Source organism: Phasianus colchicus, chromosome 14, assembly GCF_987193195.1.
Source record: "Phasianus colchicus chromosome 14, bPhaCol1.hap1.1, whole genome shotgun sequence".
NCBI classification, from domain to species: domain Eukaryota; kingdom Metazoa; phylum Chordata; class Aves; order Galliformes; family Phasianidae; genus Phasianus; species Phasianus colchicus.
This window is the reverse complement of record NC_143449.1, coordinates 989,989-1,014,809: the sequence shown is the minus strand read 5'-3', so window position 1 is coordinate 1,014,809 and position 24,821 is coordinate 989,989. Positions and strand designations below refer to the sequence as shown.

Sequence of the window (24,821 nt, the reverse complement as noted above, 5' to 3'; positions counted from 1 at the left end):
GGGAGTTACTGGGGGAGGACAGGGGACTGTAGGGGTCAGAATGGGGGACTGGGGGGGGGATTTTGGGGGGGGGGGAGAGAGAATAGGAAAAGGGGAATAGAAGGGGTGGGATGGGGTGGGGGTAGGGAAGGGATACTGGGGGTAAGAATGGGGAACTGAGTGTGTGCAGGGGGGCACTGAGGTGGGGGGGTCAAAGAGGACTGTAGGGATCAGAATGAGGGAATTGGAGGGGTGGGATAGGGCAGGAGAGAAGGGACCCTTAGGGTAAGTATAGGGGGACTCACTGGGGGGGAATAGGGGACCCTGGTGGTCAGAATGGAGAGTTCAATGGGAGGCAGATGGATAGGGGACTCTAGGGTTCAGAATGGGCAACTGAGGAGGGTATTGGTGTAAGGAGAGGATCAGTATGGGAGAATAGGAGTGGAATGGGATGGGGGAAGGGACCCTGGGGGTCAGAATGGGGAACTGAAGTAGGGGGTCAAAGAGGACAGTAGGGATCAGAATGAGGGAATTGGAGGGGTGGGATGGGGGTGAAAGAACCCTTAGGGTAAGAATGGGGGGACTCACTGGGGGAGATCCAGGGGAGAACAACAGGGGACTCTAGGAGTCAGAATGGTGGACTGAGGGGGGGTAATGGTAGGGGGGAAGAGGATCAGACTATGGGAATGGGGGGAGGGGGGGAGGGGGAGGGGCGGGAATTACCTTGGGGTAAGAATGAGGGGACTCGATGGCGGGGAAGAGAGGACCCTGGTGGACAGAATGAGGAATTTAATGGAGGGGAGGGCAGGGGGGCAGATGGATAGAAGACTCTAGGAGTCAGAATAGAGACTGAGAGGGGTACTGGGGGGAGAAGATAGGAATGGGGGAATAGGAGGAGTGGAACAGGATGGGGGTGGGGAAGGGACCTGGGGGGTAAGAATGAGGTACTTAGTGTGGGGGGGCACTCGGGGTGGGTCGAAAAGGACTGGGGGAACTGGAGTGGGGGGGGGCTCTAAAGGTCAGGTGGGAGGGGGACGGAGAGAAGAGTTTGACCCTGGGGATCAGAAAGAGGGACTGGGGGGGGGGGGGGGGGGGGTTATGGCCAAACCGTGGAGGGGGACGAGGCAGTGATGTACCCCGGACTGGAGGGGGGCACAGCGCATCTCCCCACACCAAGCAGAGGTCCCGAGCACCACAGTGGCCCCACGGCACCAACGCAGAATGGCTTTCACCCAGGTACCCCCCCGAACACCCACTAGTAGAAGCCGAGGCGGCGTTCGGAGCCCCGGGGCTGCCCTGCGGTGTTGGAGCAGCACGAGGCCCACACCACTTCCGCATAGCCGCCTACTCCTCGCGGCGCGGGGTGATGACATCACAGAGCTCCGAGGCGCTCGCCCAACTCAGCCCTGCAGCCTCAACGCACTGCTCCAGTAATCATCCTCAACGCGGGCAGAAAGTAATCAACATTTTATTTTAATTATTCCCTTCTAACAAATCTCTGCTGTCTTTTATGAATTCCCATGAATTTCTACTCGGTACACGCAGGTGTATTCTGCGTTTCCCCAGTTGCTCCGCACCTCCAATTTCACACGGCCGAAGGCTTTGCAAGGCTCCTCCTGCCAACACAAAGAGGAGACGCTTCATTACGCACGTGGGAAGAACCACAGCACATCTGCACAGCTCCCTTTGCCAGCTCCGAACCGTGGCTTGCTCCACTCCCTGGGCTGGTGGGACACCGGGATGGTGCTGCTGATGGGGGAAGGCAGCTGCCCTCCTCCCACCCACCAGCAATCGTCCCTCTACACCTGCAGGGGGATGGACAGTTTCCCTCCCACACCGCCTTCCCACTGCTGCTCTCTCTGCTCTAGCAGGAAGAGAAAGTGCTTCCAAGGGTGGGACGGCCGCCTCGTCTGTTTTCCCCGCAGGAGTCAGCCACGTTGGAGAGCGCAGCAGGGCCTGACTGATCAGGCAAACCCTTTCGTCCCAGGACTTGCAGGCAGCCTGGCCTTCCTCCTTGGTGGCCTGCTGCATGCACTTGCCATACCTGCTGCACGTGGAAGGTCTGGGCGATCTCTCTGTCCACGTTGTAAACGAATAACCCCAGGAGAGTTTCACCTTCAGCCTCATCCACTCCCTCAAAGACAAGAGATGATGGTGGTCACACTTAGGCAGGCCGTGTGAAAAAGAACATGCTGAGGCCAAAGGCAGGAGTCCTTCCCCCCCTCCCTCGGCTCTGGCAGGATTGGAGCACAAAGGAGGGTGAACCTGAGTCAGGGCACGTGGAGCAATTGCTCCCAGCTGCTCAGCCACAAAGACCAGCAGAGGCCTCTGGAGACATGTAACCACCCCAAGGGTCTCCATGCCCTTGGTCAGGATGTCGCACTCCTCAGCAGGCCACCACAGCTTTCTGGGAGCTCCTGCTGCTGTGGGGTCTTATGGGGCTCTTTGGGGGCTCTGTGGGGTTCTATGGCAAAACTTTTGCCTGGGGCCCTCCAGAAGAAGCAGCAGGCAGAAACTTACCAAGACAGCAAACTCTTTGGGGGCACTGCTGACTTCACCAGAGGGAGAGACTGCCTTGGAGATGTGCCAGATGGTGAAAGCCGTGGGCTGGATTTTCTCCGGCAGCTGGATGACCACGTGGCCCCAAGATCCTTGGAAAGCCCAACAGTTGCCAGGAGAAATATCAGGCTGAAATGAAAGACATGTCTGTCAGTGGTGAGCAAAGAGCTGCCAGAGCTGGCTGCTGGGCAAGAGCTTGCCTTCTCTGTGGGCTGCTGTTCTCTTTGTAATGGAATGCTAGTCAAGGGACAGGAGGGGAATATGCAAAGGTTTGGACAACAGCTCTGGAGTCAGTCGCCTTTCTCTGCTTGCCCAGAGCCAGCAGGGCAGCCCTCCCAGCATTTGTCATCCCATCACCTTCCCAACACTGCTGTCAGTAATGTGGGGAAGAGTGTGGGCTGAGCAGTACAGCTGGGCCAAAGGAAATTGCTGCACACTTGCTCCTGCAGCCAGAAGGCAAGGCAGTGAACCCACAGTCACCATTTTTCCTTCCATACCTGCAAGAGTGTCTCAGGAGGCTTTGCGGTGGAAAAGAGTGGAGAAAGCCAGTGGTTCTTCCAGCCTTTCCCACCATAACTCTTGGATGTCCTCTCTGCATCAACAGTGGCACCTGAAATAAAGATGAAGAGATGTGTACTAGGACAGCCCAGAGATGAGCTGAAAGAGAAGGAGTGAGTGCTTGTTCCCTGAAGTTCTTGGCAGGGCCCTGGGGTGCAAAATCCCTCCCACTGTTGAACTGTTGAGTTCCAGCCTGAGCCACTGATTGAGCACCTGGGAAAGGAGCCAGTCAGCCCTAGGAGCATGGGTGAAGGCTTTTTAAATTCTCAGAGGGGAGATTTAGATGGGATGTCAGGAGTGGGCAGTGGGGCCCTGCAATGTGCCACCCAGAGAAGCCATGGATGCCCCATTCCTGGAGGCGCTGGAGACCAGGTTGGATGGGGCCCTGAGCACCCTGATGGAAATGGTGGCAGCCTTGTCAACGGCAGGGAGTTGGACTGCAATGGTCTGTAAGGTCCCTTCAGACCGCAGCCATTCTAAAGCTCTATGAGATAACTCTGACAGAAAGCAGAGCTTGGCAGGTTTTGGGGAGAGCTAGACACAAAGCTGAGGGTAGTGAAGGTGTCTGTCTACATACCCATGGTTTCCAGAGCCCAGTTGGGCATCCAGACGCCATTTTCCATGATTTTCTGAATGGCGTGCTGTGTCAACTGCAGAATTTCCTGCAGGCAACAAATAGGGAATGGAGAGACAGCAGTGAGCAGAAACACAGGAGAAGATCAGTGTGAGCAGGGAGTCCTATCCAAGAGCTAGGGGAAAGCTCCATGTCTTTCCAGAAATCTGGCAGGATCTTACAGAAAGTGTGCCCCGATGAGCCACTGGACTCCAGAGACACAGCAAAAATTGACTTTGGGCTCTGCCTGACCCCCTTGCTGCCAGCCTTGTGCCATCTCCCAAACAGCCTGGACAGGCAATCAGATCATGCCCTGAGCCAGCCAGGCCCTGCAGTGCTGCAGTTGCAGCTGGCCTGGAGAACAGCCCTTCCAGCTAAGAAGCCTGCCCTGCAAGTCTCTTGGAAGGGATGATGTCCGGCCTCCAAGCAAGCTCAGCAGGTGCCCGGCTGGGGGCCAACCCAGGGGGAATTCACAGCACTGCACAGAACACCCTCATCCCAGATGCACTGTGCAGCTAGCACCAGCAGCAGCTCTCAGTGAGGGGAGCAGTGCGGCTCCAAGACACAGGAGAGGCTGAGCCTGAGAGCCAAGTGTGGGGCAGGCAGCCAGAGCACAGAGCTGTCTCTGGAAAGGGCTGAGAGGAAACAGGAGGGAGCAGCACCATTACCTCTCTCTTCAGTCCATGGATCCCATTCTCTTGGAGGACATCAAACACTGATTGGAGAATGAGGTCCTTCCTGGCCAACAGCTGTGTGGTTTTCACATTCAGCTCCTGCCTCTTCCCCTCCAGCCAAACTGGTGAGCTCCTGAAGGCAAAGGCACAGCGAGTCTTCAGCACTGTCCACCCCACAGGTCAGAGCTCCAGTGCCATGAGGTGAAGGATTCTGGGGGGTTGTGCCCTTCCTTATCTCCCAGCCCCTTTCGTTCCTTCGCTTTGCCAAGGGCTGCCTTCCACCATTGAGGCAAAGGCATGCAAAGAGCACACAGGCCACGCTACAGAGCCAAGTGCAGGGCAAGGAAGTGTTCTTACCCCAGAGACAGGAGCCCATGCACAACAGGTCCTGCTGATGCCATCTGGAAGAGAAAGGCATTCAGTGGGAGGAAGCACAAGGAGCACGGCCAGGGCTTCCAAAGGAGCTTCCCTGGCCGAATTTCCTGCTGCTTCCCAGCAGTTTGCAGAGGACTACTGCCCAAAGTCAGGCTCTTAAGCCCTCCCCGTGCTGCAGAGCATCTGCTGCTTCTCTGCTTTCCCATCCCCTCCAGACTCCCCAATGCCACGGATGGGCCAAAGGCCCCTTCTTCCCATGTGCTGCCGCCTTCAGCCCAAGCTCCGAGGTGGGCACTGGAAGATGCATCCACACCGAAGCCCATCCTGCTGCCAAGGCGATTCCCCAGCCCGGCTCAAGGGCCCACCCTCCGTTTCAACAGTGAGGAGCCCATGGCCAAACTCCCCCTGTTCCCACAGAAGCAGAAAAGCAGAGCTTTGGCCTCTGCCACACACCATGCACTGACCTGCGGGACGTCATTTCTCCAAGCCAATATCCAGAGGAAGGCTCCAGCTGTGGGGGACATCAGTCAGGAGAGACCATTAGTTTGCTCAGACTACTCTGAGCCCCGCAGCCCCATTTTCCTCCTCCAGACCCAGCGGGGACATGCCGTGTGGGACAGTCCCACTCCCCCGCTCTGCTAGGATGACTTTGGGTGAGGAACACTCACCAGAAAGGACTGCTAGAAGCAGGATGGGAGTCCTCCTTCCCCTCTCTTCGGCAACACATCGTCTAAGGGAGAGATCAGACAGTGATTATCACGGCCCAGCACTGGGACACGATCTCCTGGGATTCCTTTAGCAGACGGCTGCCACCATATTCCTCTGCCCAGCAGAGATGCGAGTCCCAGGGCCCTTTAGCAAGTGCCACAGCACCTGTGGTACACGTGAGAGTGAAGGGCTCTGCTGTGCCACAGGGGCAGCGGCCCGGCCTCTTTTGGCTCTCCTCAGAGCGGGAGCACGGCTGTGCCCATGGAAGGGGATTTGGGGCTGCCCAGCTGGAGAAAGCCCAGCAGCATGTGGTGTTTCTGGCTTCCCCTCACCCCATTCTGGGCCCTGCTGCACCCACCTGCCTAGCTGGGCCGGCATTTTGGGACCTTGACTCTGACAGATGCAGGGAACAGCTCGCTCTTCTCACAGGACACGAGCACCTCTTCCCCACTCGCCTGCTCTGCAATCCTCACAGGACTGCACTGCTGCACACCTCTGCGGCGTGGCTAAGTAGGACAGCAGGTTCTGATGTCATAATAGCTGACAGCTGCAAAGGCCAAGTGATGCCTTCTATGACCTCACAGGGTGTGCCCAGGAGGGACAGACCCCATGGGTTTGCCCCAGCCCAAGGCTGAAATTCCCAGAAACACCTCTGAGCCCAGAGAGGAACTTTGTTGGATGCACCGGCAAGGATGTCTGTGCCATTGCACAGCTGCTCCAGTCCTGGGCATGGACAGGTTGTGTGCTTCTAGCGGGGGCTGTGAAAGTTACGGAATCATAGAATGGACTGGGTTGAAAAGGACCACAATGATCATCCATTTCCAACCCCCAGATATGTGCAGGGTTGCCAAGCACCAGAGCAGGCTGCCCAGAACCACATCCAGCCTGGCCCTGAATGCCTCCAGGGACAGGGCAACCACAACCTCCTTGGGCAACCTGTTCTAGTATGTCACCATCCTCTGAGTGAAAAACTTCCTCCTAATGTCTAACCTAAATCTCTCACTAATCCATGTCCCTCAACACAACATCACAGCATTCCCTGAACACATTTGGGTGGGACTCCACCACTCCCAGTGCAGCCCATTGCAGTGTCTGACCACTCTTTTGGAGCAGTAATATTTCCTAACATCCAGCCTGAATCTCCCCTCGTGCAACTTGAGGTCATTCCCTCTCATCCTGTCACTGTTACATGAGAGAAGAGTTCACCACAGCCTCCCTTCAGGAGTATTGCAGGAGAGGAATAAGGTCTCCCCTGAGACCTTTTTGTAGCAAAAGGCCCAGAACTGAACACAGCACTCAAGCTGCTGCCTCACCAGAGCTGAGTACAGAGGGACAATCACTTCCCTGCTCTGCTGGCAGCACCATTTCTGATACATGCGGCCAGGATGCCATTGGTCTTCTTGGCCACTCGCGCACATTGCTGGCTTGTGTTCAACTGAGTGTCAACCAGTAACCCCAGGTCCATTTTCTCTACACTGACTTCTAGCTGCTCTGCCCCATGCCCATATCGTTGCCTGGGGTTGTTGTGGCCAAAGTGCATCACCAGGCACTTAGTCTTGTTGAACTCAATCCCATTGCCTTCAGCTCGGTAATCTCCCCATCCAGATCCCTCTGCAGGGCCTTGCTATTCCCCAGCAGGTTGACACATCCCCCAACTTGGTGTCATCTGGTGACCGTTCACCAGCTGGATGGAACTCCATTCACTGCCACTCTCTGGGCCCAGCCCTCAGCCAGCTCCTTACCCAGCACAGAGTGCACCTATCCATGCCATGGACTGCAGCTTCCCCAGAAGAATAACATGGGAGACAGTGTGGAAGGCTTTACTGAAATCAAGGCAGACCACACTAACAGCCTTTCCCTCATCCACCAGGCAGGTCACTTGATCAGAAGGAGATCAGATAGGTCAGGCAGGACCTGTCCTTCATAAACCCATCAAACGTGCCACGTGATCTCCTTCAAGAAATCTGCTCCATAACCTTCCCTGGCACTGAGCTCAGGCTGACAGGCTGTAGTTCCCCGAATCCTCCTTATGACCCTTCTTGTAGATGGGAGTCATGCTGGCAAGTCTGCAGTCTTCCAGGACCTCTCCAGTTGATGAGGAAGGCTGACAGATGATGAAAAGCAGCTTGGCTTTTCATCTCCACCAGCTCCCCCAGCACTCTTCGATGGATCTCATCCGGCCCCATAGACTTGTGGCAGTCCAGGTGGAACAGTAGGACTCTGTTTCCTCCTGAACTGTGGGGGTTTATTCCACTCCTCATCTGAGACTTCCAGGCCAGAGAGCAGAGAATCTGAAAAGAACTTTTTTGTCACCCTTTTCACTTCACATATATCCCTTGCTCACTGCAGTCTTCTTTTCCCTGATGAAGCTGCTCTCCCCATAAACTGTTGGCAGGGGCCTAAAGCCACAGCCACTCGGCCTGGGGTTAGGATTTTGTGAAAAGGGTGCACCATTTGGCATTGGAGTGCACCTTTTTGCTAAATAGGTTTAATTTGGGACCTTGGATTCAGGCTTTTGCTAAAGGGGTTCACCTTTTTGTTCTTGGGGTCATGCTGTTTGCTGAAGGACTGCACCATTTGGCCTTGGGGTTCTGCTTTTAGTTTTCATTTCTCCCATTTTCCATTTCTATCCCTCTCCAGGGCTCCCTAGCAGAGATACTTTTTCTTTGCTGCAGCCTTCATGGACAAGCTCCACTGAGCAGAAGAGATCTGTGCAGACACAGCAGCAGATGTCTGTATGCAGATGGACACTGCTCATCCCATTTCTCTTTCCACTCGGTCTCATCCCACTCAGTGTGGGATGGGTGAATCTTTTTCCACCTCCTGAGTTGCACCTCCCCTGGTCACTGCAATGGAGTCATCCAAACTCAGAGGAATAATATATATCCATTTATTGAGAGCTTTCTTAACAGCCAGCAACAACCAGTTGTTGTAATATTGGCCAGTGGACTAATTGCAATGAATAAGTGTTAGAGGTAAATAATTGTAGGCAATGGCTGCTACAAAGAGTCAAAGAATAAAAGATGACAAGGAGAAAATATAGAAAATGGGGAAAGAGGGACGGACAAGCAAGGCGGTTCAGCGCTCATAGATCCAGCCATGTTCTGGTGTCAGGTGCAGATCTTCAGTCTGATGGGTTGCCGGAGGTGGTGATGTTCAGTTGACAATGACTCACAACGACAGTAGAAACTTATAAGTCCAAAGCAGTGGCACTCAGCCGCCTGCCAGCACTGCCCAACAGCACAGGAGAGGCCCCTTCCATGGGGACAGACCCCTCTCCCCATACCCCACCACACAGCCCCGAGCTGGGAGAGGTTACTGAGCAGGGCAGTCAGATGGGCAGCAGCCCATCACAGACCACGCGCAGGGTACTGCTTGTGAAGTACGCCAGGGAAGCGTACGCTGCCTGGGGCAGCACACGAGGCAGGAGCCAATAGAAGAGCTCCTGGTCATAGTGCTGGGCGTACAGTACTGCAGAGCCCAGCACAACAACAAGGAGCAGCTGGAGGCAAACCAAGATGGGGCAGATTGTCCTGTGGAGCAAAAGAGAAAGGGGGCCGGGAATGAGGCGTCCCCACCCCACAGCAGCACAGCCCCACACAGTGCCAAAGGGGCCATTTGGGAGCCCCGCCAGCTGCAGTGGGGGTCTAAGCCATCAGCCCACTGCTGGGAGCCCAGCTGCTGGGTGGCTGGACATGGGGCAATGAGGGGACACTCACTGCATCCAGAAGGTGAGCCCTCGTCTCCTCTCCCGCTCCTTCTTCTCCTATAGGTGAACACAGGGCAGAGATGATGGTCAGGCCTTGCTGGACAGCCAGGGCTCATGCAGGACACTGGGAGCCCGGCAGTGCAGCAGCACAGCCCCAGTGCTGCAGGGAGCCCCGTCCCTAGGGAGACCCTTGTTGGATGGGGTGAGGGTGCGGTGGACTCTGCCCCTTACCATCTGTGTCTCCACCAGCTCCAGCAGCACAGCCCCAGGCACGTGGGCTACCTCCAGCTCCATCTGATGCTGCTGCCTGTAGGGCACAAGGCTTGGTTGGAGGGTGCTGGCCTCTGTCACCGCGGGGGCTCCCCAGCAGTGTGTGCCCACCCCAGGGCTGGGATGGGGCTGCTCTGTCATGCCACGTGCCAAACAGAACCCGAGCCCCAAGTCCAGCAGCACTGCAACCCCATTGCTGCCCTGGGTCCTACAGAGACCCCCGGGTGCAGGCGTGGGCTGCAGGGCCCAGTCCCACTCACCAGGCACTCTCCAGCTCCAGCTCCTCCCGCTCCTCTTGCAGGCACTGTTTTTCCTGGCACAGCATCTGGCAGACAAAAGTGTGAGTGCCCATGCCCGCTGTAGCCCTCCTCCAGGTCCCCAACCTAGGGGTGGGCAGCCCCGATCCCCACGCCCCTCCACACTACCTCTATCTCCTCCATCTCAGCCCGCAGCTGCTTTTCCAGCTGGGCGATGAGCTGCTTCTCCTGCAAAGCAATGGCTGTGTCATGTGGGGCAGCTGTGCTGGAACCCATGGACCTGAGGGACTGGGACCGAGGCCTGCAGAGCCAGAGCCATGAGGACACTGAGCTCTAAGGACGAGCCCCCACTCCACCCTACCTGCTCCAGCTCCTCTTTCCTGGCTGCAATTCTTTCACCCCGTGTTTGCTGGGATTCCTGCAGGAAAGGAGAAGAGGAGCAGCCATCAGGGCATCCCTCTAAGCTCCATCTGACAGCAGCTCCGTGCTGACGTCCCCTCCTGCCTCCTCCATTGGGGCAACCGGCACCCGCAGGGCTGCAGCTGCAGACCCACCTGAGGGGATTTCTCCCACCCCACGCCCCACAGCAACACTGCTGTGCCTGCATACCCACACCGGCTCCTGTGCTGCTGCATCTGCTCACCTTCATCAGCGATTCCTTGGCCGTGGCTCTGTGGTTCTCCACGACCCGCTCATGAGCCTGTGGGAGGAGAGAGGAGCGGTGTTGGCACCGAGGCTCTGCCGGCAGCTCTGCATCCCACTGGAGGTGCCCGGCCCTCTGCTGCCATGCTACGGGCAGGGTGCCCTCCAGCCAGCAGCTCGTCCCTCCAGCCCTTCTGTGCCTGCCCACCCAGAGCTCACCTGCATCAGCTCCTGCAGCAGCTTCACGCGCTGCAGCGCTGTTAATTTTCCGCTGGCAAACTGGGCCCGCATTGCTGTACCACTTGCACAGCTGCTCGCAGGACCTGCACCACCCGCAGAATGGGGCCGGCAGGTTCAGCGCTGACCCACTGCCCCTGCCCCGCCCTGGGGCCTCTGTGAGGTTAGCACGGTATTGTGACGTCACCAGCACAGGAGGGTCCTTGAAGATCATAGAGCCCTAGCATGCTTTGTGTTCAAAGGGTCCTTGAAGATCATTAAAAACCACAGAATGGACATGTCGGAAAAGTCCTTGAAGATCATAGAACTATAGGATGGTTTGTGTTTGAAGAGTCCTTAAAGATCATTAAGAACCACAGAATGGCTTGGTTTGGGATGGCCTGCAGTGGGAGTTCCTTGATGATCAAAGAACCATAGATTGGTTTGTGTTGGAAGGATCGTGGAAGATCATAGAACCATCGGATGGCATGGGTTGGAATGCTCCTTAGTGATCATTGAACTACAGAATGGTTTGTGTCGTATGGGTCCTTGAAGATCACAGAACTATAGGATGGTTTATGTTGGAAGAGTCCTTGAAGATCTTAAGAAGTACAGAATGGCTTGGTTTGGAAGGGTCCTTGAGGATCAAAGAACTATAGGATGGTTCTTTGAAACAGCTGTGAAGGATCTGTGAGCAAATCCGTCGTCAGTAGTTGGTGCTGAGGGAAGGCCAGAGGTCTGACCTTTCCTCCAATGACTTCAGTGTGAAATTGGAAAGACAGTGCTCACACCTGGTTTGTTATATCTGCCAGGACATCTGTTCCCTCTGATGGGATTTCTGGAATCAGTTTAGAATTGACGTCCTCTTGTTGAAGATAAGATGGCAAAACAGATGCCTCAACTCGACATAACATCAGTGGGAGCTGGTTTGGGCAGCCCCCCTTAAAAGGTTGGAAATTTACAGCGAGGATGACTATTAGCCCTCATCCCACAACCATCAGAGATGTTAATTATTTCTTGGAATTTCTGCCCATGTCCTTGGAATGTAATTAATATGTATATGCTATGCCTATAAATCTGTATTCACTGCTTCTCTGGGTGTGCATGTTGGTGGAGCGATCACCATGCACCCAGCTCTGTAATAAAGGGAATACCTGCTTGATACGACCCATTGGCGTGTCCCATTCTTGAGTTGGTTTTCTTGGCTGCACCATGGCCTAAGAGAATAAGCTTGTTGGACTAGACACCGTTCAGCTTTCAAACCCCATTATTTTAAATGAGATACCATGATCCAAAAAGCTGAGTTGCTGAGCTTCTTTTGACTCAACTGGCTCATAGCTATGGTGAGATATTTCTTTTATTGCATTTTAAATGGAAACCACAAGGAGTTGGATGGCCTACTGCTTTTCTTCTCCAGTGCCAGAGCAGTCCAGCCATCCCAGCACCGCTAAAAGTTACCCATACAGCCCAGTGCTGTGGAAGACGGTTCTGCCCAACACCATGACTGAACTCAGCTGAAAGGCACTCTGCCCCACCCTGGCATGAAAAGCAGGAAAAGTGTGGCGAGGCATGCAGAGGGGGCAGGAATGGAGGGGTTGATCCAGATGTTTGCATGTTCCCTTCAATAGCCCAGGCCAAGCTTGCTGAGCTGCTGCTCCTTTGTGCTGGGGGAGAACAGTGCAGGTGCAATGAGCTGGCCATGCACAGCATGCCCTTTACTTGCTTTTTGCCTCTCCATCTTCCATGGGCAAACAGCATCTCAAATCTTTCCTTGCTCAAAAGCCACTCAGCTAAAAAAAAACTGGCAAGCTTGCTTTTAGAATTCCTTTCTCTATATGGCCTGATGCTGTAAAGCACGAGCTCTCCTAGCAATGACCTGCCTCTGACATGCTCAGCCTGCAGGGAAAAATTATTCCTCTATGTCTTCAGGCTTTGCTCATATTCTCAGGTGCAAGAGTCAGTCCAGAGCTCAGCTCAGCTTTACCTACAACTGAAATCCAGTCTCTGCCAGCCATGTTTTTCTCTCTCCTGAAACACCAACCTGCTATAAGAAGCAACTTTTCGAAAGCTGCATAATTGCACAAAAACTAGGACATAAGAACAGATTTGCAGATCAGGCATACATTTCAGGGAGGCACCAGACAAGTGGAGACAGCGGAAGGCACTGGCAAGTCTAAGCTTTGTTCAGAGCTTGGATGCAAGATCTAATGTCAACTTTTCCCATGCAGGTTAGCTACGGCGATGATAAATCATGGCCAAAGGAAGCTTCCCTGCACTAGAACACAAAATCCAAGAGATCAGAAGCTGCAGAGATATAGATTCATCTCAGCCCAGAAATCCTTCCGTTCAGCTCACAGGCAGAAGGTGGTGGGGCTCTCATGTCGCTCTGCTCCCAGGCTGGGTCCACAATATAGTGAGGAGACTTACTGGCATGATTTGCATTTCTCCTTTGCCTACTGGCAAGCATGCCCACTTCAGGGCACATCTCATCCCACTATCAGTCCTTGTAAGAAACACTATGGCAAATCCGCCTGCATTAAACACAGTCCTTCCTTCCATTGAGCAACAAAGAAACCACTCTGCCCTTGCTTCTGACCCTTGTCCCTGTCTCTGCCTGCCCTCAGAGTACAGCCATCTTCTCTTGCAAAAGGAAAAGAAAAGAAAAAAGAAAAGAAAAGAAAAGAAAAGAAAAGAAAAGAAAAGAAAAGAAAAGAAAAGAAAAGAAAAGAAAAGAAAGGAAAAGAAAGGAAAAGAAAGGAAAAGAAAGGAAAAGAAAGGAAAAGAAAGGAAAAGAAAGGAAAAGAAAGGAAAAGAAAGGAAAAGAAAGGAAAAGAAAGGAAAAGAAAGGAAAAGAAAGGAAAAGAAAGGAAAAGAAAGGAAAAGAAAGGAAAAGAAAGGAAAAGAAAGGAAAAGAAAGGAAAAGAAAGGAAAAGAAAGGAAAAGAAAGGAAAAGAAAGGAAAAGAAAGGAAAAGAAAGGAAAAGAAAGGAAAAGAAAAGAAAAGAAAAGAAAAGAAAAGAAAAGAAAAGAAAAGAAAAGAAAAGAAAAGAAAAGAAAAGAAAAGAAAAGAAAAGAAAAGAAAAGAAAAGAAAAGAAAAGAAAAGAAAAGAAAAGAAAGGAAAAGAAAGGAAAAGAAAGGAAAAGAAAGGAAAAGAAAGGAGAAGAAAGGAGAAGAAAGGAGAAGAAAGGAGAAGAAAAGAAAGGAGAAGAAAAGAAAGGAGAAGAAAAGAAAGGAGAAGAAAAGAAAAGAAAGGAGAAGAGAAGAGAAGAGAAGAGAAGAGAAGAGAAGAGAAGAGAAGAGAAGAGAAGAGAAGAGAAGAGAAGAGAAGAGAAGAGAAGAGAAGAGAAGAGAAGAGAAGAGAAGAGAAGAGAAGAGAAGAGAAGAAGAGAAAAAGTAGAGGGACAACTGGGACTCTTCCTTCCAAGACCCCTTGGCTCTGAGAGACTACATTCCTTGGAGCCTTGGGATCTCCAGTTCCTCATTTTCCAATGTCACACTCTCTTCTGGGGGCACACACAGCACACTAAAGCCCAGGATTTGGCAGCTTTTGAAAGGCGTAGCTATGTGTGAGGCTGGGCCTGGGCCAAGAGAAGACTGTTTCTTTCCAACTCGCTGCTCCTTTAGATCCCTGGTGGGAAGAGAAGGGGTTTTTGGGAGACACTGACATAGCTTAGGAGCAAAGCAATGAAGCTGGGCTACTTGTAGGTAAGGGATAAAGAGAGGCAGAGAAATGGCTGACTCCCCTCAGTTTTCTGACCTGAAGCCACCCCTGGGGTATGCATGTGGGAAAAGAACTGCCCTATTTTTTGAGAAGAGTCCCTCTTGTACAAAAATCCATCAGTTGTCAGACCACATGGAAAGAGATGGAGGAAAATACATTAAAGGTCTTGCACTGTTCTGGTCATTGGTGCACTGAACAAGATCTGTCAGCCTCACAGGGAAGCTCTTTCTCCCTGAAACACAGGTCCCCAGGGAAACAATTGCAATTCCTCATTTAATAGAAGGATTTGCATTCTCTTCCAAACTGCGTTTTGAGTAAAAACTAGTCTTGTGTCCAAATGGATTGTTAAGGTACCATGTTGCAATTGAAAATCCAAACCCTGGCTTTAGAAGCAAATGAGAAGCCCAAGTCTGCTCCCTGACCCCCTGAAACATTGCTTCTCTCTCCCACCCTCAGTAGGCACTCAGCCGGCCATCTCTAAAAGGGTGCGGCTGTGCTCCTCCCAGACAGCTCATACCCAGCAGTGAATGTGGCACCAGGAAGGGTGGGATGGGGTTGCCAGGAGCCCCCAGTTCACAGGGCTGTCCTCTCTCCAGCCTTCAGCAGAGACCCAGCTCAGCTGGAGAGCTGTGTGTGGGAAAGGCTGTGTCACAGCCAGAGGTCTGCAAGATGTGCCTCTTCTGAGCACTGCTGTCGTGAGCATTGTTCCAAGAACAAGGTGAGGTTATTGGGAACATTTCAGAAACAAGAAGGAGAAGGCCAGAGGCCTAGAAATGTGACCCATGGAGAAGCTGCCCTGATCAGCCGAGCACTGTACATCTAGCACTGAACACTCACTCATTGAGAGCAGCTGCTTTGGACCAGCCTGGCCAGAACCAGAGCAAGCAATCTCAAGGTACGAGGGTCTTTGGGGCTTCATGTTGTGCTGCCATGCAACAGATGGCAGCGGAGGGGCAGTCTGGTGGAGTGTACCCTGAAGAACTGTGACCTTGCAATAAAGAGCAGATAGCAAAGAGTCTTGTGCTTTTGCTTAGAAATAGGCACCAAAACACACAGAATCATACAATCACCAAGGTTGGAAAAGACCTCCAAGATATCCAGTCCAACCGTCCATCAACCACCACTATTTCCCATTAAACCGTGTACCACATCAAAATGTTTCCTAAACACCCCCAGGAACGCTGACTCTGGTCCCTCCCTGGGCAACTCATCCCAGTGCCTGACCACTCTTTTGGAGAAGTTTTTCCTAACGTACAGCCTGAAACACCTCTTGTTGTTTTCAAGGTTTTTTCAATTCTTCACAAAGTTGTTCAAAATCATCTGGGAGCATGTGAACCTAATGAGGTTCAGTAAGGTCTAATGTAGGGTGTTGCAGCTGGGTCGGGGCAATTCCAGATATACCTACAGACTGGGAGAAGACATGGTGACATGGTCACCGCCATCAGCTTTGCAGCTTTACCAGATTGTAAAAATCTGCACCAGCGAGGGTGACACACTGTCACTGTCACTCTGATGAAACGCACCACTCACTGCCTCACTGTGCCCACATCCACTGTTTGGTATCCGTGAATGTCACTGGGTACCATTTTTTCATTTTACTTCTGCGGTGTGCAGGAGGTTTGATTGTGCAGCTTGACTGGCAGATCCCCAAGCACTGACTAACCAAGTGGCTTTTGCTACATGTGCACCCCAACGTCTGAATGTCTCGGCACCAATTGCTCTCAGTGTAGCTATTAGCAGGCCATTGTATTGTTTGATTTTCACAGAGGCTGTGCACAATAGCAGATGTGATATATCTACTCAAAGCCACGCTCTTTAGCCCAGGTGGTTATGAGATTGTTTTGGAAATGAGTCCCGTTTTCTGACTCAGTTCTTTCTGGGGTGCTGTGTTGCCACAGGACTTGATTTGCAAGGTCCAAGAGAGTATTTCAAGCAGTGGCATGGGGCACGGGATATGTTTCCAGCCATGCAGTGGTTGCTTCCATCACTGAAGTTTGTGGGAGTGAAGTGGGAGTTTGTGGGAGTGTGGTACAGTCCAGCTGCCAGGCCTCCCTACATTTATAGTCCAACCTGAAAGGTCAGCGCTGGCCTCAGGACCTGAAGGTACAGGTACAGCCTGAGAGGCCAACACCAGCCGTGGGGCCAAAAGCCACAAGAAGAGAGGCCAGCAGTGACCCCAGGGCCAAAAACCACAGCCTGGATGTCTAAACCAACCCTGGGGCCTGAAGCCACAGGCAGACAGGCCTGCACAGGGCCTGGGGCCTAAAGCATCATCCCCAGCCCAAGAGGACAGCACCAGCCCTGGGCCTAAAGCCACAGCCAGAGCCAGACAGGCTGGCATCGGCCCAGGGGCTTAAAGCCAGAGTCACGGCCTGAGAGGCCGGCACCAGCTCCAGGGCCTAAAGCCACAGACACAGCCAGAGAGTCCGGCACCAGCCCTGGGGCCAAAAGCCTAAGCCAGGTAGGGCAGCACTGGCCCTGGGCCCTAAAGGCACAGCTCGAGAAGCCAGAACTGGCCCTGGGGCCTGAAGCTACATCCAGAGCCAGACAGGCTGGCATCAGTCCCGAGACCTAAAGCCACAGCCCAAAGGGCCAGCACACCCCTCGGGCCTAAAGCCACTGCCAGAGGCCAGGACTGGCCCCAGGACCTGAAGCCTCAGTCAGCAAGGCTGACTGGGCACTACTGTTCTTTGGAATAGTGTGTGTATTTTGATTGCTTACTATATAATTTGTTAATGTACTATTTAGTAAATATCCTCCTTATCCATCCATTACACTTTTATTACATTGCACTTCTAAATCGAAGCTTTCCCTGGCAGCTTTTCAGATTTTTTTTTTTCTTTGCTGCAGATCAGTGTTAGATACAAACTCTGTCCACATGATTATCCGGGTCTCTGTTACCTTAACCACCTTGACTAATCTCTTATATTCCTAATTTTTTTTATTCAGGGTAGAAAATGACGATGTAATATGTTCTCGTGCAAGAATAAATGGCGAAGGAAGAGGTGAAGAATTTTTTGCCAATTAATTGCTTCTTTTATTTCCATGTATTTTCATAACACATCAGAAGTGCCTTTCTAGCATACACCTCTTTTCTAGACCCCAGCCCAAACTAAATTGCAACATTTTCTTTTTTCTCAGCTGGGAGACACTGACTGATTTCTACATCCTTGTGCTATAAAATCTGTCTGTGTGGTATATAATAGGCTGCAAATAAGGTTGGCTTGGGAAAGAAGAAAGTTTTGCAAACTCAAGTGACTCAACTATATTGGTTTATTTGATACCTTGCATAGAGCATCAGTTTCTGAAAGTGTTTATGTAAGAATTTCAACCTCTTTGAGACAAGCTGGGAGAAAATCTAGATGCTCTGTAAAGTTGACAGCTAAATCTGAATCAGAATTGGTATGACAATGTATGCACAGTCCAAATAATTTATTGGAATTGTGGTAAACCCAGGTAATGGAAGAATGTATGTGGGAAAGTAATCCAAATACCTCTTCTGTGATTCCTAAAATTTAGAAGGGTCATGAATTGATTATATATAGCTCATTGCTTTCCTGCTCCTTTTCAACTGTAAGTGGGTTCCTTTTCAAGTCATTTGTCTTCCCCTCCGTTGCTGAAGTAGCTGTAAACGCAGGCAGTTTCTGATCATCCCTTCCCAGGCTACATCATCTTTGCAGTGTGTAGTACTTCTGTAATGAGGAGCTACATGCACTCAATAGTATGATAAATGATAGTGGAAAGGTTTGGCATACTACTTAAAAAACATTAAATACTTTATTTTTTTTTCTCAAAACAGAAAAAAGTCTTACCAGAGCAACTGACTACTGCACCACCTTCTCCTCTTTCTTCTCCTGATGGGGACAGTGGCACTACGCAGATACTTAAAGATGGAATTAGTTTGTCTGGTGCAACTGCAGCAGTTATATCCACAGGTAAAAGAAAAAAAATAATGATAGTTTTAGTGTGAAATGACTTCAATTTCAAGAAAATTAGTAGTGTCTTCTTATGGAAATGTGCTGCGAACTTACTGACCTACTACGTTTTTTTAAAAAGATGTTTGTAGGTGCCAGTGTTACTTTGTAGAACTGGTATTTTGATGCCTGCATTAAAACAAGAAGTGCTGGGGCACAGAGACTTTGAACACATCTGCTAAACCTGTCAGTTTTGCTCTGTCTGAAGGAGGAAACTGTACAATTGTTTCGTTTCTGTCTCATTCTCTGATGTATGAAATGGGATTTGATGTAGCTAAAAGCTCATATGATATTTTGCTTTCATGCACGCTTGACTTTAATAACACAAAATGGAGATTTTGTCTCTCTTCAGTGTTCTATTAAAAAAGCAAGTCCATTTAAACCAAGTAAAAGCAATCAGGGGAAATGTCTCCCTTATTTTTAAACAAGCAAACTTAAGAGAAAATGTAATGAAATGTATCTTAAAAAGCATTGGCAAAACAAAAATAAGCCACTTAATGAGCTGGCTTGTTGAGGGGCTTGTAACTCTGTAATGAAACAATTTGTAGGTTGTCAATTGAAAGCTCAGATCTTTCTAAAAAAGCCCATAACTTATGTTAAATGTCAAAAGTATCCCAAACAAAATTAAAAACTGTTTTTACAATAGAAGTTGTCAGGCTCTTCTCCATCCCAACTTCAATGATGGATGAGGGGAAAATACCTATGTGTTTCCTAGGAAAATAAACCTTTCAGCTGTTATTGAGGTCAGACAGAAGATGTCATGAAAGCTCTTTTTGCTGATTTGTATCTTTGTTTATTCTTACAAAGCAGCTTCCTCCAATTTGCAGACATCAGAGACTAAGCAGATAGGCATGAAGACACAAGATCAGTGAAGCACTTCATAGAAATGTTTCATTTTTAAAATCTATGCTTCTAACTAAGCCAGAATGGTACTACAGCTGAGAAAATGCAGCAGTCTTTTCTATTACGTATCACTTAGATTGTCTGCTTAGTCACCACAGATTTAACCTGTACTAATGTCTTTGTGCATTCCTGGTCATGTGACAGTCAAGACCAAAAAGAAGAAAGAAAAGCCCTTCAGTTACAGCTTTTCTCCATATTTTTCTGCCTTGTTGTTCCTTTTGAAAGATAGTTTTTCATTGTCTCTGTTTTCAATAGTCCTATTTGATTACTTTCATGATAAGCCTTAAACCACTTTGCACAGTTTCCAGGTAAGTACTGTTCTTTTGTTTAGCACTGAAAGTCAAACTGTAGCGTGGAAATCATACATGCATGGTTGCTGAAGATAACAGATACTGACCATTGTGCACAGACATTATTAACGCTGTGTGGGTGCTTCAGAATGGGCACCAATAGCAGGCGTATGCTATAGGGTTTGGTTTGTTGTATCGTCTCAAATCTGAGAACAAATAGGGCAGCAAGGACAACTTTTAAGAATAGATTTTTGGTAGTTTAGAGCATGTACTGGTAGTTCTTGCTTTGCTGGGACTATTGCGTGAGTAGAGATGCAGGTTGTGATAGCTTTGTACGTTAGCAGGGTACGGAAAGGCTTTAGAGGTCAGATGGGAGTGAATTTGGGACTTAAGAAACAATGCAGTTCTAGCACGTAAAACATGTCTCTATTCTGTGTGCACTAGGTGTGAAGAAAGCAGAAATATTCTGTATAAATATGGCTTGTTCTTTTTCAGTGTGTGTTTATGTCAACAAGCATGGAAATTCTGGGCCTCACCTGGATAAGAAAAAGGTTCAGGAGCTTCCAGATCACTTTGGACCAGGTCCTGTCAACGTGGTACTTCAACAAGCTGTACAAGCTTGTGTGGGTTGTGCCATGTGTCCATGGAAATAATGGCTTGGTGTTGTTTTTCAAGTTGGCTTCAAGCAGCATGCAAGACGCTCACCTGGTGAGCTCTAAACGTAAAAAGAATGGAGTTAGCAATAGCTGCTAATTAAGTATGCTCAAACTCTTTCTAAAGCAGTTACCAGGTTCAATTTAGCCTGAAACTAAGCTGCTTGCAAAAGCAAAACTAGTTCAAGCATTCTGTGGTTCTAAGTCTTTATAAGAAATCATTTTCCTTCCAAGGCTGCCTTGGTGGGGGGGTGCGGGGGGCGGGGGTAAGGCATGCAAGGCAGTGAATGTCAGCTATACAGAATCCTTAGAAGGAAAACTAAGATCTGAAGAGTGTTGCCTTGATACCACTGCCCAACAGGGATGGGTAAGCTGCTTCATCAACAGGACCTGCTATTACTGCAGGGGTGTCAGGCAACTGCTCTGCTGCTCATCTGTAATCAGTAATGTTACACTGCCTTGGTTTAAACCCACATTTTGCCTTAGCATTGACAGAAGGCAGAGAGCTCCATGGTGACTCGTTCACGCCACCCAGAGAGTGAACCCAGGCCGGGCGGCTGCGTGACATCATCAGAGCGTGCCAGCAGCACAGCGCTCCTCGCGGAGGTAACGGAGAGCTGCCTCACGCGGAGATGGGAAGCCGCAGTGCTGTCTGTGCTGTGGCCAGACTGACTTCGGCCGCTTCACAGCGCCTCCGGTCACTGCCCCTCAGTCAGTGCCATCCCCTCCATCTCTGTTACAGCAGGACACACGCACACCTCCACACAGCTACAAACGCATGGAGATGTTCCCTGGTACAACCTGAGGAGCTCACGGCTCCTTATCCCCACCATCCCCCTCATCATCCCCATCTTCCCAGTTCTGCCCTGTGCTGGTGCTCTGCAGTAAACAGCAATCCAACACACAGCATCCCCATGTCTGTGTGTTCTGTGGAACCCCACAGATGTGACAATGGGGTCTGGCTTCTGGGGCGCTTCTCAAAGGAACCAATGCACGCTGGCAGGAGGGGAGGAGGAAGCAGCTGATCCTGCCACTAATGCTGCCATTGTGCGTCCCTCCTCAGGACTCCTACACCTTGCTCTCCCCAGCCCGCTCAGGCTGCAGACACTGCTGAGGCACTCACACTCCATGGCTGTCATCATCTTCTTATGCTGCAGGACAAGGCTGCACTGAGTTCCTGCTGCTGCAGCCAGAACTGCTGCTCCTCCCGTGTTGACGGACAGAGGAGCTTCATGCTGGCACCCACAGCACGTGGTCCACAGGCTGCCCGGGGCAAGGCTGGATGCTCCCCTCCCTTCCTCCCATCGCCCCTCAGCTACGGCATCCCCATTATCTGCCTGAGGATACGAAGACCCTGCAGAGGGATCTGGGCAGGCCGATCAATGACTGATGCCAATGGCACGAGGCTCAACACTACCATATGCCAGCTCCCGCACTTCGGTCACAACTACCTCAGGGATCGTTGCAGGCTTGGGGCAGAGCGGCTGGAAGGCTGCGCAGTGGAAAAGGTGTGGATCGACGCTAGGCTGAACGCGAGCCAGCAGCCCGCTCGCGCGGCAGCAGCGCAGCAAGCAGTAGGAGGCGATCGTCCCGTGCTCAGCCCTGCCCCGCACAGCGCTGGCCTCGCGCGGGCAAGGTTTGCCCTGGGCGGGAGGGCGGCCATCAGCGCCCATCGAGTAGCCTGAGAAGGCAATCTGGGTGGGGCTGAACTACATGAGCTACCGCGACCGCGGCCTGCAGCGGGACGCCACAGTGCCCCGGAGCCGCCCATCTCCAGCGGGTTCCCCAGCCCCATCGCCGGGCCGCGCCGCCCGCCCGGACGCCCCGCTCCCCAACCTGCGGGAAGCCGCCCGCCCGTGCTCGCCGCTCTCCAAGAAGGCCCGCACGGAGCGCTCCTCCTCCCGCAGCCCCAGCCAGCTGCCCGGGGGCCCTGGAAGCGGGACGGCGCGCGGCGCGGGGCGGCGCCGCGGGCAGCCGAGCCGCGGCCAGCGGGACTCGCGCGGTGATGACGCAATAACGGCGCGACCGCGGACGGAAAGGACCGCGCGCGCAGCGCCCACCCCGTTCTGCCGACATGGGAACGCGACGAAGGCGGGGCCGAGAGCGGGCTCTCCGCCAATGGCACGATGCGATCCGACGGATCGATACGCGTTCGAGCCAGGCACGGAGTCAAGCGGGCGCCTTTGGCTCTCGCCCGGCTCAAATCAGCAGCGCTGTGCTGAGCTGCTGTCCCGCAGCTGCAGTCCCCAAGTGCTGGTTTCCATCTGTCTGTCCCCGTGCGGAGCTCTCGGAGCTGCGTGAAGCCGACCTGGAGCCGCTTCGTGTTGGCCCCGAGGAGGGAAGCCGTGAGGGGGGAATGACTGTTAGACTGGGAACTGGTTGGGAGTACGGTCATTTCTCTGTTTATTGCTCTGTGTGTTAAATGATTAAATGTTTAGCGTTCGTTTTTCAGCACTTCTGCCTGCGGTCATTTCTGCAGCTCCTATAACCCCCCCATCCCCGTGCCCACCTCAGTGCAAGGACAGGGCAGCACAAATGGCTATGTGATAGCACTGCAACCAACTTGCCCCGTTCCTCCCCCGAGAATCCCCTTCCCTCCTCAGCACTGCGTGAGAAATGGCTGGGGTGGGAATTCTGGGAGAGCTGGGGTGACTCAGCCTGCAGAAGAAGAGGTTTGGGGGGGATCCCAGGCACGGCCATCTGTCCCTGCAGGGAGGTGCAGAGAGGACAGAGCCAGGCTGCGCCTGGCAGTGTCCAGCAGCAGGACCGGAGGCTCACACTGCAGCACAGCAGGTTTCCCTGTATGTCACCACTGAGCCCTCAGCTCAGGTCAGCACCATTGGACGTTTTTGCCAGTGATCACGATGCAGGAGATGAGCGCATCCTTGTGAAATCCACTGGGCATTCTCAGGCACGAGGTGCTGCTGGCACTCCTAAGGTTTTTAAGGGGCAGCAGGGAGAACTGGAGGGCTCAGGGCAGTGGGTGGGGGCTCTTGAAGGGACCTTGAGATGCTGTGGGTTCAGAATTGTGTTTTTTTCATGTTTCACACAGAAGGTGGCAGTTTGGCTCAGTACCTCGAGGTGGCAACAGGATCCCCAACACCAGGAATGAGGGGTGGCCAGCAGGGACAGGGAGGTGATTGTCCCCCTCTACTCTGCTCTTGTGAGGCCCCATCTGGAGTACTGTGTCCAGATCTGGGGCCCTCAATACAAGGAAGACAGAGGGCTGTTGGAGAGGGTCCAGAGGAGAGCCACAAAGATGATCAGGGGACTTGGAACACCTCCCCTATGAAGACAGGCTGAGGGAGCTGGGCTTGTTCAGCCTGGAGAAAAGAAGGCTGCGGGGTGACCTCATTGCAGCCTTTCAGTACCTAAAGGGAGCCTACAAACAGGAGGGGAATCAACTCTTTGAAAGGGTAGATAACTGCAGGACAAAGGAAAATGGTTTTAAGTTGAGGGAGGGAAGACTGAGGTTGGATGTCAGAGGGAAGTTCTTTACAGAGAGAGTGGTGAGGTGCTGGAACAGCTGCCCAGAGAGGCTGTGGATGCCCCATCTCTGGAAGTGTTCAAGACCAGGTTGGATGGGGCCCTGGGCAGTCTGGTCTGGTATTAAATGGGAAGTTGGTGGCCCTGCGTGTAGCAGGGGGGTTGGAGATTCATGATCCTTGAGGTCCCTTCCAACCTGGGCCATTCTGTGTGATACTGTGATTCTGTGAATGGAGGTTGTGGTGAGCTGGAGGTCAGCATCTGCTCCCGTGATAGGACAGGAGAGAACAACCTCAAGTTGTGCCAAGGGAGATTCAGGCTGGACGTTAGGAAATATTACTGCTCCAAAAGTAGTGGTCAGGCACTGCAATGGGCTGCACTGGGAGTGGTGGAGTCACCGACCCCAGAGGTGTTCAGGGAATGCTGTGATGTTGTGTTGAGGGCCGTGGTTGGGTGAGAGCTATTGGAGACAGGTGGATGGTTGGAGTGGGTGAGTTTGGAGGGCTTCTCCAAACTTGTGATTGAGGATGGGAGGATTGAGGAGAGACGTGAGGGAGGAGGGTGGGGAGAGAAAGGGAAAAATGGGGGAATGGGGGGGTAGGGACCATTAGGGTAAGAATAGCGGGAGTTACTGGGGGAGGACAGGGGACTGTAGGGGTCAGAATGGGGGACTGGGGGGGGGATTTTGGGGGGGGGGAGAGAGAATAGGAAAAGGGGAATAGAAGGGGTGGGATGGGGTGGGGGTAGGGAAGGGATACTGGGGGTAAGAATGGGGAACTGAGTGTGTGCAGGGGGGCACTGAGGTGGGGGGGTCAAAGAGGACTGTAGGGATCAGAATGAGGGAATTGGAGGGGTGGGATAGGGCAGGAGAGAAGGGACCCTTAGGGTAAGTATAGGGGGACTCACTGGGGGGGAATAGGGGACCCTGGTGGTCAGAATGGAGAGTTCAATGGGAGGCAGATGGATAGGGGACTCTAGGGTTCAGAATGGGCAACTGAGGAGGGTATTGGTGTAAGGAGAGGATCAGTATGGGAGAATAGGAGTGGAATGGGATGGGGGAAGGGACCCTGGGGGTCAGAATGGGGAACTGAAGTAGGGGGTCAAAGAGGACAGTAGGGATCAGAATGAGGGAATTGGAGGGGTGGGATGGGGGTGAAAGAACCCTTAGGGTAAGAATGGGGGGACTCACTGGGGGAGATCCAGGGGAGAACAACAGGGGACTCTAGGAGTCAGA

At 52.1% G+C, this 24,821-nt stretch overlaps 4 protein-coding genes across 8 annotated transcripts; 1 reads left to right on the top strand and 3 right to left on the bottom strand.

Annotated features, from left to right (window-relative positions):
- Positions 1-1,094: 1,094 nt before the first annotated feature.
- On the bottom strand, positions 1,095-8,098 carry LOC116244327 (SUN domain-containing protein 3-like). 2 transcript variants are annotated; one of them, XM_090150065.1, is made up of 10 exons: positions 5,825-8,098; positions 5,427-5,488; positions 5,223-5,269; positions 4,741-4,784; positions 4,378-4,516; positions 3,674-3,758; positions 3,036-3,148; positions 2,500-2,667; positions 2,024-2,113; positions 1,095-1,595 (listed from the first exon to the last, which is right to left on the bottom strand). In XM_090150065.1, the coding sequence occupies exons 1-10, from the start codon at positions 5,842-5,844 to the stop codon at positions 1,488-1,490; spliced, it is 876 nt and encodes a 291-aa protein (XP_090006191.1). In that variant the 5' UTR covers positions 5,845-8,098; the 3' UTR covers positions 1,095-1,487. The 2 variants fall into 2 exon arrangements, with proteins under 2 accessions (XP_090006191.1, XP_090006190.1); XM_090150064.1 differs by lacking the exon at positions 1,095-1,595 and having other exon boundaries at positions 1,604-2,113.
- A 10-nt stretch (positions 8,099-8,108) lies between these two features.
- LOC149915962 (uncharacterized) lies at positions 8,109-18,171 on the bottom strand. 2 transcript variants are annotated; one of them, XM_090150063.1, is made up of 8 exons: positions 18,094-18,171; positions 10,346-10,402; positions 10,064-10,120; positions 9,871-9,930; positions 9,706-9,770; positions 9,407-9,482; positions 9,186-9,232; positions 8,109-8,999 (listed from the first exon to the last, which is right to left on the bottom strand). In XM_090150063.1, the coding sequence occupies exons 2-8, from the start codon at positions 10,349-10,351 to the stop codon at positions 8,798-8,800; spliced, it is 513 nt and encodes a 170-aa protein (XP_090006189.1). In that variant the 5' UTR covers positions 10,352-10,402; positions 18,094-18,171; the 3' UTR covers positions 8,109-8,797. The 2 variants fall into 2 exon arrangements, with proteins under 2 accessions (XP_090006189.1, XP_090006188.1); XM_090150062.1 differs by lacking the exon at positions 18,094-18,171 and adding an exon at positions 10,564-13,326.
- Positions 15,105-20,101, top strand: LOC149915961 (sex comb on midleg-like protein 2). Its single transcript, XM_090150066.1, has 4 exons — positions 15,105-15,176; positions 17,231-17,286; positions 18,081-18,216; positions 19,944-20,101. The coding sequence occupies exons 2-4, from the start codon at positions 17,272-17,274 to the stop codon at positions 20,099-20,101; spliced, it is 309 nt and encodes a 102-aa protein (XP_090006192.1). The 5' UTR covers positions 15,105-15,176; positions 17,231-17,271.
- On the bottom strand, positions 20,072-23,337 carry LOC149915960 (uncharacterized). Of its 3 annotated transcripts, none has more exons than XM_090150060.1 (2): positions 21,553-23,337; positions 20,072-20,163 (listed from the first exon to the last, which is right to left on the bottom strand). In XM_090150060.1, exons 1-2 carry the CDS (start codon positions 22,494-22,496, stop codon positions 20,130-20,132), a joined length of 978 nt encoding a protein of 325 aa, XP_090006186.1. In that variant the 5' UTR covers positions 22,497-23,337; the 3' UTR covers positions 20,072-20,129. The 3 variants fall into 3 exon arrangements, 2 of the variants coding, with proteins under 2 accessions (XP_090006186.1, XP_090006187.1); XM_090150061.1 differs by having other exon boundaries at positions 21,938-23,337; XR_016470970.1 differs by having other exon boundaries at positions 20,074-20,163; positions 21,225-23,337.
- Positions 23,338-24,821: the final 1,484 nt, after the last annotated feature.